Source organism: Stomoxys calcitrans, chromosome 4 (assembly GCF_963082655.1).
Source record: "Stomoxys calcitrans chromosome 4, idStoCalc2.1, whole genome shotgun sequence".
In the NCBI taxonomy this organism is placed as follows: Eukaryota; Metazoa; Arthropoda; class Insecta; order Diptera; family Muscidae; genus Stomoxys; species Stomoxys calcitrans.
Genome location: NC_081555.1, coordinates 6,626,299 through 6,640,199, shown reverse-complemented (window position 1 = coordinate 6,640,199; position 13,901 = coordinate 6,626,299). Strand labels below are relative to the sequence as shown.

General features: G+C 34.6%; 1 protein-coding gene and 1 long non-coding RNA gene across 41 annotated transcripts in view; one reads left to right on the top strand and one right to left on the bottom strand.

The window, feature by feature from the left end:
* The window catches only part of LOC106082769 (uncharacterized), a 241,901-nt gene that overhangs the window by 77,704 nt on the left and 150,296 nt on the right, over nt 1–13,901 (bottom strand). The window lies entirely within an intron of this gene.
* The window catches only part of LOC106082698 (sodium channel protein para), a 240,220-nt gene that overhangs the window by 86,070 nt on the left and 140,249 nt on the right, over nt 1–13,901 (top strand). For all 40 annotated transcript variants that reach the window (XM_059367549.1, XM_059367548.1, XM_059367574.1 and 37 more), the window contains one exon: nt 9,672–9,800. In XM_059367549.1, the coding sequence (XP_059223532.1) occupies nt 9,672–9,800 (129 nt within the window). The remainder of the gene's footprint in view (nt 1–9,671; nt 9,801–13,901) is intronic.

The window sequence follows — 13,901 nt, the reverse complement described above, 5'->3', positions numbered from 1 at the left end:
TGATAAAACTGTATACAAACTACTATTCCGGAAATACAGAACATACATTTCACAACTACTAATACAACATTCCACTATTACAGCTAGTCTTACTTAGTTTGTTTAAAATAGAAAAAAAACAATGTAGAAAAAGCGTAGTGTCATTGTAAAAAACGCTAATTCAAAGGTAGAAACAAACATTGTCATAATAAAAAATAGTTACCGATGTACAAGCTTGTACAAAATGCATACAAATAATGTTGATAAGAAAACAATTAGGGGGAAAAACAGAAGATAGTAGATACCAACGTAATCACTTACTATTTGTTGTTATTTACTATTTTGCTTGCAGGCCCCAGCTGTTATCTTATCCTCATCTTAGCTTTAAGTTAGGCTTAGCTGCTAAATTACCTTTTAGGCCTTCACATGGCTACATATAGTTGCCAACATTGTAAACTATAACATAAATACAATGAAATATTAAAAAAGAAAATGTAAATTTAAGTAGTAATTCATATAAACTAGACTAACTGTAAATATTTAGGAATCTAGAAATAATAGCCTCAAAATAGAAACAAATGCAAAAAATGGGATAAAATCTAAGAAACAAAAAATATCAATAGCCGAAATTCTAAACGAAATGGGTCTATATTTCCATTTAAACTTAAAAAAGCAATATAGTTGAATTTATTTATTTCAGTAATGAAATATTATCTGGAGATGAACATTAAAATGCTTATTGAGAGGCCACTTTGAGCTCAGAAATTAGCATGTTCGCCTTTCAAAATGGAAACCTTTGGTCAGACGAGAATATCGGAGAAAAAATTCAATATTTTCAGTATTTTACCAGGGAATATTTCTTTAACGCAAGGGAATATTTCTTTAACGACGATATAAGATGGATGTTTCACAACTTCCGCTAAAGAAAATCACCCGTATTGACAAAACTTAAAACAGCTTTGTAGTTGGTTTATTTGACTGTTCTATAAAGAAAATTTGTCAAATAAGCCTACATTAAATTTTGTGAATATGGGCATGTGTCTTTAACGACGAAATAAGTTGGATGTTTTACAACTTCCGCGAGAGAATTTGTAAAAGTCACTTTATAGTAGGAAAATGAATGCAACGTCTTCTTTTCAACACTATGTTCAGACTTCCTCATCTATTTATTTCGGTATCGGAAGTTCTCATATTCCTTTGATGTTTTTTCCCCTTAATAAAAGTGCAAAGGCAAAGGCCCATAGATAAGGATCTGCCAAACCAAGTGTGCATCCACTGGACCGCCCCTGGTCCAAGTTTCCAAATCCTAGCTATTGAGTTGTGCCATAATTCTCTCCTCAATGTTCATTCTCCAGTTATCATCATAAATTATGCCGAGGTATTTAGCCTTCCGAGAGATCGGCAGCTCACACCTTCCAGGATCGATTCCCTGAATTCGCCATACTTTCTCCTTCCAGTGAACAAAACCATCTTTACCTCTCTGTGTTTTATGCCAAACCCATTGGCCATCGCCGTTCTAGGCAAGAAGTCCTTCCTTGTTGACGGTGGAGATAACATTTTCCCAAAAAGAGAACTCAGAGATGGAGGTACCTCGCCCTCCCCGAGAGCTTCTGTATTCCGTTAAACAAGGAATCGCATATGCTTTTGGACGTGTACAGCGTTTCGGTGGTCCTGAAAACATTGCAGATATCTCAAGGCGGGGAGTGGCGGATGGAGCAGAAAGTCATGATATATGTGGACAGTCAGTCGTCGCTAAAGGCTCTAGCGACGAACTGCGTGAAGTAGAGTAAGGTTAGAAGATGCAACGAGCTTCTTTGAACCATAGAAAACGACTTCGGCCTGAGGTCGGAGAAAAAAAAAACGACATGGTGGGTCTCGTGTGATCGCAGGTCACAATCAGGACATGCCGCACTTTGGCTTTAATCCTAGCTCTGTAGGAGTTGAGGCCGCTGCATCTGCCGTAACGAAATTGAGCAAGAAATGCTCAGGTTTTCCTTTTAACTTTCTCAAATAAAAATATGCAAGTTTCCAGAAAAATTAGTTTTTACTTTGGTTGTCAGACATATGGTAGCAATGATGTCAACATACAACTGTTTACTACAAAAACAACGCTTTGCATGCCAAGTAAAAAAGTTTAATTACAACTTAACAAATTTGCAGCACAATTGGAAACATTGTGAGATTTCACAATATTTAATTGATGTTTAGCAACATTTTCCGTAGAATCGAAGTCAGTACTAGGCTTTACATATAAAACAAAAACCACAAATAAACATTACGAAAAAACTGAAAAAATGCGATATTAAAGTCACGTTCCCAATGTAGATATGAGCTTAAAATTGATCAAACCAATGACGACAATTTTTTAACCTCCTGAACTTATATTTTCCGTGTTTAATATACTGCAGAAATTCTACTCCAAATTTCATTTAAGCTTCGTTCTTTCCAGATTTTTGGAGTGAAATATAAAATTTCTATACTCTTCCATATAAAACAAAAACTAAAAAGCATATCGAAAAAACTGAAAAAATGCGATTTTAAGGTTACGCTTCTATATATATATATATGAGCTTTAAATTGATCAAACCAGCGAAGTCAATTTTTGAACCTCCCGTACTTTTGTTTCCGAGTTATATCTACTGCAGAATTTCTACACCAAATTTCATTTAAGCTTCGATTTTGTTGTTTTGATATACTTTTACCCATACGCCTACAGTTTCTGGTAATATAGATCCTTTTCGAGAAAAGAAAATCTTAAAATTCTTATCGATGAGAGTAACGTCATTTTTTTAGCTGATATCAAAATTGTCCTATGTAGATTTGGTATCAGAATTAAACACCCAGTAATAAGTGCGACGACATACAGGGGCTTTTAACCAAATACTGCTAAAAATTGGTAACGCTATAAAATTGCAAAATTTAATATAAAAATATTTTGTGGCTAACATTTCTTCAATTGAAAATGAATGTCTTCTTATATTGTTAAGAGAATTCAAAATTGTTTATAATTAACATTTATGACTTTTGACATTTGCTAATGATATCGTTATTTACTACTGTTAATGCTATGGATTAAGTTAATCATTCCTTAGATAATATCGTTTTGCAAGGATTCGTTTGACAAAATTGTTATTTGTAAGTCCCCCGTATAGTTGTTTGTTAAAAATGTTAATTTTTTTTGGAGGTCTAGATCAAACATAACCACCATATGCATCATCATCATTAGATTTTAAGCAATATTGTCATATTGTATGAATATTAAACCATATAAAGAATAACCTAATGCAGAGCCAAAAAGGCAGAAACAGGAACAGCAACAACAAATAAATTAAGTTAAATTATGCATCTACATAACCTCATTTGCATATAATGGAGAACAACAAGAACAACACCCCAGTACCAGCATCGTATGAATGCACATAGATTTTTTTGTGGCCCCAAAAGAGTGCATAAACTTAAAGAGGCTGCCACTTGAAGAGGCCTCTTTCTTTGACGGCGCTCACCCCGGACAATGGCAACCAACAACTACTAGGACGGGGCCACTAAGCAGGCAAATAAGTGGAAATGAAGGCAAGAAGGGCAAAAAGGAAGCAACATTGGCGACTATGGCAGTGATAGGGTATTATGAACATACTATGCCACTGTCACACACACACACACCCTCGCGATTTTTGTATTGGGTTTGTGGGTGTAGTGCATGGCACATCACAAGCATTGTGCCTTGTTGACTTTGAACTGGATTCTCTATTACCTTGCCGACAAGATTTTTCTCGACATTGTTGCTAGACCATTCAGGAAAAGCGTAGAAATGAGTACAGCAACAACAATGGCAACAACGAGATGAACAACAGCTGACTACTGTCTGAGAATCCCACTTATGCATGCTTGCCTATGTATGTGTACCAGTGTTGCAATGTCTGTGGGTGGCTTACGCTTAGCCTTTATTGTTGTTGCAGCTGCTTTGAAGAGGCCCAGCATCGAAAGAAAAAACGAAAAGAAAACGGAAAATGCAAAATACCCCACTTAAAGTGGTAAGAATGCAAAGCAAAATGTGCATATGCATGCAGTCATAGGAGATAAAGCTCTTACAACAACAGCCCCACAATGATGTTAATACTCACCAACACTAACAATAAGCAGCTCTTTAAAAATTTTCGTATATGAATCAGCTTAAGAAGGTGTTTTTTTTTAATACAACACAGGCACAGTGGTTTATATTGCGAAAGAAGCAGACACTTATTTTATAAATCACAGAAATAGATTTCAACATTCCTTTTTTTATATCGTTAAACTTTTCTGTCCTTAATAGGACATTTATTGTCCTATTGTCTAAGTAATAGGACATTTAAAAAACTTACTTTCAATCTACACAACTGCGTTATTTAGAAGGTAAACTGTGGTTCATTGCGGAAATGAATTTATGGACTAAAAGAATCGATTTCAAAACTCAGAGAAATTTGTTGGTACAAACAACAAAAATGTTTGATGTAAAAGCAGAAAGTCTGTTGAAAATGAGACAAAAAAGTTCAAAAACGTCATAAATATTTCAAAAGTTTTTTATATTCCGTCTTATTTTTCAATTTTGCAAGCATATCGTATTTTTTTCCAATTTTTTAATTTTTGAACGAATTTAAATAGCAGCAGGCAAAACAACTACTGCTATTATATTTCACACTACTATCGGAATTGTTGTTTAAAAGTTCAAAAATTGTGTATGGATTTCATCAAAAGATTACAATTTTTAATTTAATTGCAGCAGACAGTGTTTGCTGATATCAGCAAACTAATTTCTCAGGGAGAACTTTTTAATGCATCGATATATTTTTTTATTGCCTATGGCTATTTTATACGTAATATAATCTGTAAATCTTAACTCGCCACACAATATCAGGGCCGAATCTTGAGAACCCATCACAATGGATTCTGCTAAAATATGGAGCTATATCTGGTTATAGACCGATTTGGACCATATTTGGCACAGTTGTGGAGAGTCATAACAGAACACTATGTGTACGAACACGGACAAAATTTGCGGCTTCCAGGTGTTCAAGAAGTAAACTCGGGAGATCGGTTTATATGGGAGCTATATAAGGTTTTTGGCCGATTTAAACCGTACTTAACACAGTTGTTGGAAGTAGTAACCGAACACCACATGCAAAATTTTGGCCAAATCAGATGGAATTTGAGGCTTCTAGGGGCTCAAGAAGCCAAATCGGGAGATCGGTTTATACGGGAGCTATATCCAAATCTGTTCAAAAATTCAAGCACTTGCTTTACGCGTTTGACCGCTATCGTGATTTCGATAGACGGACAGGCGGACATGGCTAGTTCGACTCAGAACGTCGAGACGATCAAGAATATATATGTTTTATGGGGACCTAGATCAATATTTCGAGGTGTTACAAACGGAATGACTAGATTAGTATACCCCCATTCTATGGTGGTGGGTATAACAAGCTGTGATATTGTAGGCCTGTCAGACGGACGGATATGTTTTACGATGGTTTTGGTAAGCTTTTTTTAAACTATAAAATGATTTATCGATAAATCAATTACTGATTGATAAAACATAAAACATTTCTAATGTTTTGCAGTTTTGGTAATATAACAATTACATCAAGCAAATTAAAAATATTCCAAAAATTTCTCTTTCAGAGTTGGTTTTAATCGATAAATTATGTTATCGAAAAATGTAAGTTGTGTAAACACTAAAGGCTTCTGTTATTGCATGGAGAAAATATCAATATCGGTTAAAATTATCTGTTATCACAATCATATGCTTTTTGTAATCCTCCTAAAGTGATTTTGCTATCGGAATATAAATTATCGATATATTAATTTTTCGATGATCAGTATCATTGTTCATATATATTGATAACATCTGGCTCTCCTTAAAATATGGATAATTTTTTGTTACCAATCATAATAAGTTTTTTTGATTTTATGTTGAAGGTTTGTTTGTGATGTTTCTAAAAATTGTTTCACTAAACCACTGTGCCTTTACATATAAATAATCTTTGAATAAGGATAAAAACACCCACATGCCTGTACAAGCCCACACATACCTATAGAAGATTTTCAAAAATCCTAGAATGAACTTGATAAACGAACAACAACAAGTAGAACAAAAACAACATTTCTATGGATGTCAATGAAAAGGATACAAGAGCACAGCTACAAGTACAAGTACGAAAATGAGACTGAGGCTATTTGTAGAGGGCAGCAATAAAAACTAGGTTATGCCATACATTTGCAAGGGCTACGAGAGGAAGAGCAACAACATTCAAAACCAACGACAATGACATAGTCAAAACAACAACAGCCAACATATGATTGTCACAGACAATGGCAGCTGACTGCTCAATTGTAACAATTACACAAACGCATCTCAATGGTTTGTTGGTTTCTGGCTTGGTCTGACTTGTGAATGGATACATACATACACTTACATATATGGAGCGTAATATCTGGTTGAGCAGTAGCAGCATCAGCAACAGAAGTAGCAGGAAACAAACAAAAATGCCACTTCATAATGTTAGCCACTGAAGGCCAATCATTTACACACTTATCGATATCTAAATCAATAATAAAAATTTCCTCTTCAAATTCTTCGATGGCAGAAAAAAGCAGCTGTGACGATGTTTTAACTAACGCCTAGCACAACTTACTGCGTTTGTACTTTTGTATAGAAACATCATAAATTCATGCATATCATGATGATTTTTTTAATGTCTTTTAAGAATTAGTTTTAAGAAGTTTTTTTTTTATCTTTTTTAAATGATGAATATTTAATTTTGTGTATCTCCATTCAGTTACCCTTAATTCAATCTAATTGCAGAAAGCCGACTGCCTCAAGAACATAGGTCAACAGCTCGAAAATTCTAGGCAATGATATGGGCATTTTCATTCTCCTGTGAGCATTATATATGCCTCTAGACCAGCGTTGGGTACATGTGCTAGTGTGCGTAATATTTCCAAGCCCATGGGCTTATGCTCTTATTCACGCACACAAATATGTGTAATAGTGTGAGTGTGTATTTGCCCGCCACTGCTTTAGACAAAACTCTTTTTTGTATCCTTTGTATAACTTCGGGTTATGTAAGGTAAACCTAACCTATTTTAGCTTATTTCTTCTCAATTATTTCAAAGAAGGTTTATTGTTCTTTCTCTTATTGAAATTGTGGAGTACCAATTACTCCCTAGGATTCGAAGTATAAAATAACCACGAAACACAGATCAATGTGCATTAATATTTTATCCACCGCATCGAATCTTGGTTCCAGGCTTATCTGTATTGTCATTGGTAAAATATCCATAACCGACTAAGGCCATAGTCAATGTTGTACATAGATCATAGATCTGCAGAATATCCATTCAGCTTCATATAAGTTAGCAAAATTTTCCATATTGTCTTCACCATGGAATTTACATTTTTTTTGTTGTCCAACTTTTCAACTCAAATCCGGCGGCCAATGTCTTAACGACATAGAACAAATATCATCTTACATCTGTTAAGTCCCTGGAAACCGTCCTTATCGATCATTCTTATATTTTTCTTCAATTATATAGTTTTCTTCAATTATGCAACATTAAGTTTCTTGGTTTCTTCTTTAATTCATAGATCTTTGGTAGATTTGTCAACGTATTCCTCAGATATTCCGTTTACAGTCTACCACTGCAAATTTGCCATCGTATTTCTAAGATATTCAGTTTAACTTCTTACCTGCGCTACTCCTGAAAAGATGATTTTTACTTTAGGACTAATATTACATCGATTACGAAGCCGATGTGTTTAAAGTCTCGCTAAAAGCGCCATTTGATAACCAATTCTTCCTTAGTATGTTATGCTGACTTCTTCATTTCTATGTGGCCTTGCTTATTCTCTTTTGGACTTATATGTTTAAAGTTTTCCGCTGAACTTAATGCAATACGGTGAATTGAAATTTACCAAAATTTTACGTCATTCTCCATAATTTTTGTTTTGCCACTATTGTTTGTTAAACTTGCTGTATAACTCATCGATACTAATATTGTAATGAGGAATAGCCATGGTATTATCTCGTATTATGGCATGCAATGAACATAAAAGACGATAAATTTCCCAACGGAAAATTCGCAGCAAATCTTAGTGCATTTCGTGGTGAGAGTTTCCCTTGATTTTTTCATCCGGTACATAAGTGTATTCCGGTGCAATCGAAGATCTTTATCTTTTTTTTTCTACTTTTCTAATTTGTGATCAATTCAGTACTCCTGCCGACTTATATGTTGAAAAACAAAAAAAAAAAAAAAACAAAACGAAGTTCTTGGAACATTTTCCTCGTCATATTCCAATACTTCAGCGTATTTCGATGCATTAAGAGGAAAATGGTTAATTAATAGCAGATTACTCGTCGTCTCAATCTTCTCCCCTTCTCCCTCTTCTACGATGCGATGATCAGTTTCCTTAAGTAGCAATCGTATAAGTTGCTGCCTTATATGTTAAGAAACACTTCAAGTTCATAGTCAGCTTAATCGTCGCCTTAATCTTCTCCCCAGCGCAGCCTACGATGCGATGATCAATTTCCTTAAGTAGCAATCGTATCAGTTGCTGCCTTATATGTTAAGTCCTCAGTAAGTTCATAGTCCTCAATATGTTGCGATATATCAGCGCATTCTGGTGCATGTGGGGGAAATTGATAATTATTCAAATCTGATCGTGCCCATTATCTGATTTATTTTTCTTCCATACTTGTTTAACTGATTCTCCTTTTGAGAATGGTTATGGGGCAATAGGTTTTTCATGCACAATGTAAATACTTTTTTCAAAGATCTAGACATTGGGAACGTTGTTATAGCTATCATCGAACATTTTACACACATATTTTGTGAAAAAAAATATTTTTTTCTCTTTGGTAAAAACTCCAAAAAATCCCTATAGTTTAAGAAAACAAAAATGTTTTTACTAAATTTTTCTTAACATCTAGAATTATGCCTTTTTGTTATTATAAGGTATAAAACAAACCTTTAGTTTAAGTAATTTTTTCCAAATAATACTGAAATGAAATCATTGCCATATTATTCAATTCAAACCACTATTGTTCAATGAAGTATTCATCATATTTCACATATTGTATTTGTAAGTATTAGAGTTGTATTGTATTTCTTTTTTAAAAATTTATTTTAAACCTTTCGAAACTCTTTTCTAAGAAAACTTGTTCTGTATCTTTAATACACATCTTTACATAAAGTATTTTTACTTGTATGACAACTAGCTACAATTTTGAATTTTGAAGCTCGTTTCTTAATTTCGAAAACTTCAAATTATTCAAATCATTGCCTCAAACTCATATGGTAAAAAAAGCAAAAATAAAAAACCACAACACATTGTAAGATAGAGTTGGAGTTACTACTTTGATTACTTCCTGCAGACTTTTCTTCCACTGACTTTGAAGTAGGTTTAAGATTAAAGTTAAACAATTGTTAAGGTTAAATGAGTTAAATTTTTTTATATAAATTTTAAACTTTATTTTTAATATGATTTATTTATTTATTTTTCTTTTGTTTTTCTATAAAAGAAATTTATTTTATTTATTTCTTATGATTATTATTGTTATCTATATAAACTAAAACCTACCAAAAACTATAACAAAAACAAATTGTGTGTACTGTATGTAAACCGAAACAAAAACAACGATTACAAAATTCGTTTTTAGGGTGATATTCACCGGAATCTACACATTTGAATCAGCTGTTAAAGTGATGGCACGAGGTTTCATTTTATGCCCGTTTACGTATCTTAGAGATGCATGGAATTGGCTGGACTTCGTAGTAATAGCTTTAGCGTGAGTTTTATTATATTAAACAATTAATGTTATTTACAAAAAAAAAAGAAAATTATTATTTTCATTATCTATGTCCTTGGTTTTCATTCATTCGAAAAAAAAGAAAGAAACAATTCTAACAAACAACATATTCACTTCAAGCTTTTATCATTTCTTTACAAAAAAACCAACAAACACACACACACCCACACTCATTCATTTTCTAAAGATGTTCACTTTGTCCCAGGAAAACTGTAACAAGCTGACAGACAACTACTATGCCTCAACATAATTTCACAAAAGAAAACTTACAGCCAATACTAATTAAACAAAAAGCCGAAAATCTAGTTAATTTTGAATCATTTTGTTGGAATTTGTTGATACTACTTTAACTTACTACTCCCCCTTCCTTTAACTATCTACTATCTAACTGTCTTCAACATTCTGTATTAATTTCCCTGTAATTAATTGAATTAATTTTGTACAACAACATTACCTCCCAACCCCATGGCTCATAGACTTTAATGCGTATAGTCAGTCTCTCCCCTCCACACACTGTGTTTAATTTACCAGCTACAAAAACAAAACATACCAAAATACAATAAAAACGTGCCCTTTTGTGAACATTAATCGCCATCAATTGCCATATAACTATCTATCTATATTCGTATTTAATCATTAGTTTAATTAAATGTATATTTTAATAAACATCAGCAAACAATTTGCCACCTTTGCCCCCAAATTCCAAAAGTGTAACAAGTAGTTTTTGTTTAAAAAAAAATTTTATATTTGAAACGTATAAAAAAAAACTTCCACCCACCCTACCAAAAAAAAAAAAACATCAAACTCCATATACATATTTAACTTCTCATATATACATTCATATATATATATATATATATTTATACGTACTTGATATAATTGACAGATCATAGCTTTTCATCTTTCTTTAATGCAAACAAAAAGTGACCCTTGAAAACCATTCCACTTTTTGTTTGAATTGCCACAAACAATGTTGCCCCTCTTCATTCCTTACACTGGAGGGTCGTTTGAATATAAAGAAGAAGCATAAAAGACGGTTAAAAATATCAATTTACTAGAAATTGATATTTGTGGTCCGACGTCTATATGATAAAGAATTAAGGAGACTCTTAAAACGATTTTGTAAGTGAGACTGGCGCCTCACTTATATATAAATCAATAACATATTTATTATTAGTACTTGTTCGAAAGCCAAGTAAAGAATTTCTATTTTTACTACAATAGATGAATGTCTAAAAAATTTTAGAAACTGGCGCCCAACCTGTGATGCAAATCCCTAATGAAGTTGAAACTTTAATTTCTTTATGACTTATTGAGATACAACATTTTGTCCTTTTCATTTATTGTTGGGAATAACCGTGTGAATATATTTGTATTCATTTCTGCTGCTTGTAAATACTTTGAAGTGGCGCCCAACATGGACAAGCGAAGGTTTCAGAAATATCCACCGAAAATCGTGCCTATTTCAATTATTATATAAAAGTACGATATGAAAATAGGACAAACAAGAGCGTGCTAAGTTCGGCCGGGCCGAATCTTATATACCCTCCACCATGGATCGCATTTGTTGAGTTCTATGCGCGGTATCTCTTTTTAGGCAAACAAAGAATATTGAATAAGAACTGTTATGCTATTGGAGCTATATCAAGTTATAGTCCGATTCGGCCCGTAATTGAATGCTGAACATTATAGAAGTCATTGCGCAATATTTCAATTCATTCGGATAAAAATTGCGCCTTCTATGGGCTCAAGAAGCAAAAACAGGAGATAGGTTTATATGGGAGCTGTATCAAGTTATTGACCGATTCAGACCATAATAGACACGTATGTTTAAGGTCATGAGAGAAGCCTTTGTACAAAATTTCTGCCAAATCAGATGACAATTGCGCCCCCTAGAGGCTCAAGAATTCAAGATCCGAGATCGGTTTATATGACACCACGTGCAAGTCAAATCGAACGAGAATTGCGCCCTCTAGATGCTCAAGAAGTCAAGACCCAAGATCGGTTTATATGGCTATATCAAAACATGGACCGATTCGGCCCATCTACAATCCCAACCGACCTACACTTATAAAAAAATTATTTGTGCAAAATTTCGAGCGGCGGGCTTCAAGTGATACCAAAACACCACGTGCAATTTCAGTCAAATCGAACGAGAATTGCGCCCTCTAGATGCTCAAGAAGTCAAGACTCAAGATCGGTTTATATGGCAGCTATATCAAAACATGGACCGATTTGGCCCATTTACAATCCCAACCGACCTACACTTATAAAAAATTATTTGTGCAAAATTTCAAGCGGCGGGCATTACTCCTTCGAAAGTTAGCGTGCTTTCGACAGCCAGACGGACGAACGGACTTCAGAGGTGCATTTGGCTGATACTCCGTGCCTAGTTATGAGTCCCGTTCTAGGCCATCGTAGCGCAGAGGTTAGCATGTCCGCCTATAACGCTGAACGCCTGGGTTCGAATCCTGGCGAGAACATCATGAAAATTGTTAGCGGTGGTTATATCCTCCTAATGCCGTCGACATTTGGAAAGTACTGTACCATTTGGTATGGCAGTCATGTAAAAACTTCTATAAAAAGTAGTGTCGCACTGCGGCACACCGTTCGGACTCGGCTATAAAATGGAGGTCTCTTATCATTTAGCTTAAAACGTGAATCGGACATTCCCACTAGAGTAAGTTGTAAAGCACACAAGTCGACTTAAAGAGCCCTGTTCAAATACAGATGTGTGCTTTACAACTTACTCTAGCACCATGATCCATTTGAAATCTCCTGCTGATGATTTTTTTTGGTCGAAAATGTAATCGCGATACAGGAAAACAGTCAAATGCTTCTAGCTACAACACACTTTTTGCTGACGTTTTAATTTTGTTTTTGCTATACTATTCTTTGAATAGAAAGCATTAAACAATGGTCTAAAGTCGGACAATATCCAGCAATGGAATCTCAATAAGATTTTAAGACCAAGGAAAGAAAGCGCAAACAGACATTTAAAATTTTCGTTTTCGGAAAATTGAAAATCAGACCACAAATGAAGGCTTAAAGGGGCTTACCAAGAGATGCTCGCATCACCTAAAGCACACTTCAGCTACAACCATTAAAAATTTCAAATATTGGGTTGCCTAAAAAGTAATTGCGGATTTTTTAAAAGAAAGTAAATGCATTTTTAATAAAACTTAGAATGAACTTTAATCAAATATATAATTGCCATTTTGTTCGATAACCTTTTGCCATCTTCGTGGCAAATTTAGTATTCCATGCTCATAAAACTTCTGGCCTTTATCTGCAAAAAACTGAACCAAGTGCGATTTTATAGCCTCATCATTGCCGAAAGTTTTACCATTTAAGGAGTTCTGCAAAGATTGAAATAAATTGTAGTCTGATGGTGCAAGGTCTGGGTTGTATGGTGGATGCATCAAAAGTTCCGAGCCAAGCTCACTCAGTTTTTGGCGAGTGACCAAAGATGTGTGCGGTCTAGCGTTGTCCTGGTGGAATATGACACCTTTACGTTTGACCAATTCTGGTCGCTTCTCCTTGATGGCTGTATTCAATTTGTCCAACTGTTGACAGTAAACATCCGAATTAATCGTTTGGTTCCTTGGAAGCAGCTAAAAATATACCACACCCTTCCAATCCCACCAAACAGACAGCATAACCTTCTTTTGGTGGATATCAGCCTTTGAAGTGGTTTGAGCTGGTTCACCATGCTTGGACCATGATCGTTTTCGACTAACGTTGTTGTAAACAATCCATTTTTTATCTCCAGTTATGATTCGTTTTAAAAACGTTATAGAAAAGTTCGGCTGTACCTCGAAGTTCCTTACTCGATCTGGGAGGCAAGGTCTCATCGCCCTCAAACACTACTTCGGACGGTTCATCTTCTATCTCAAGTAAAAGTCGATAACAGTTGGTAGGTAGGTAGGTAGTCGGAACACTCCTTAGCTCTCTCTGACCATCTGTGGCATCCCTGCGTGGGCGCCAATTTCCAATTTAATATAACACTTCTTATGTTCTTTCAAACGACCCTCGCATTTTCACCCCTCGCCTAAAACTGTTTATCATTTACCATTCCTC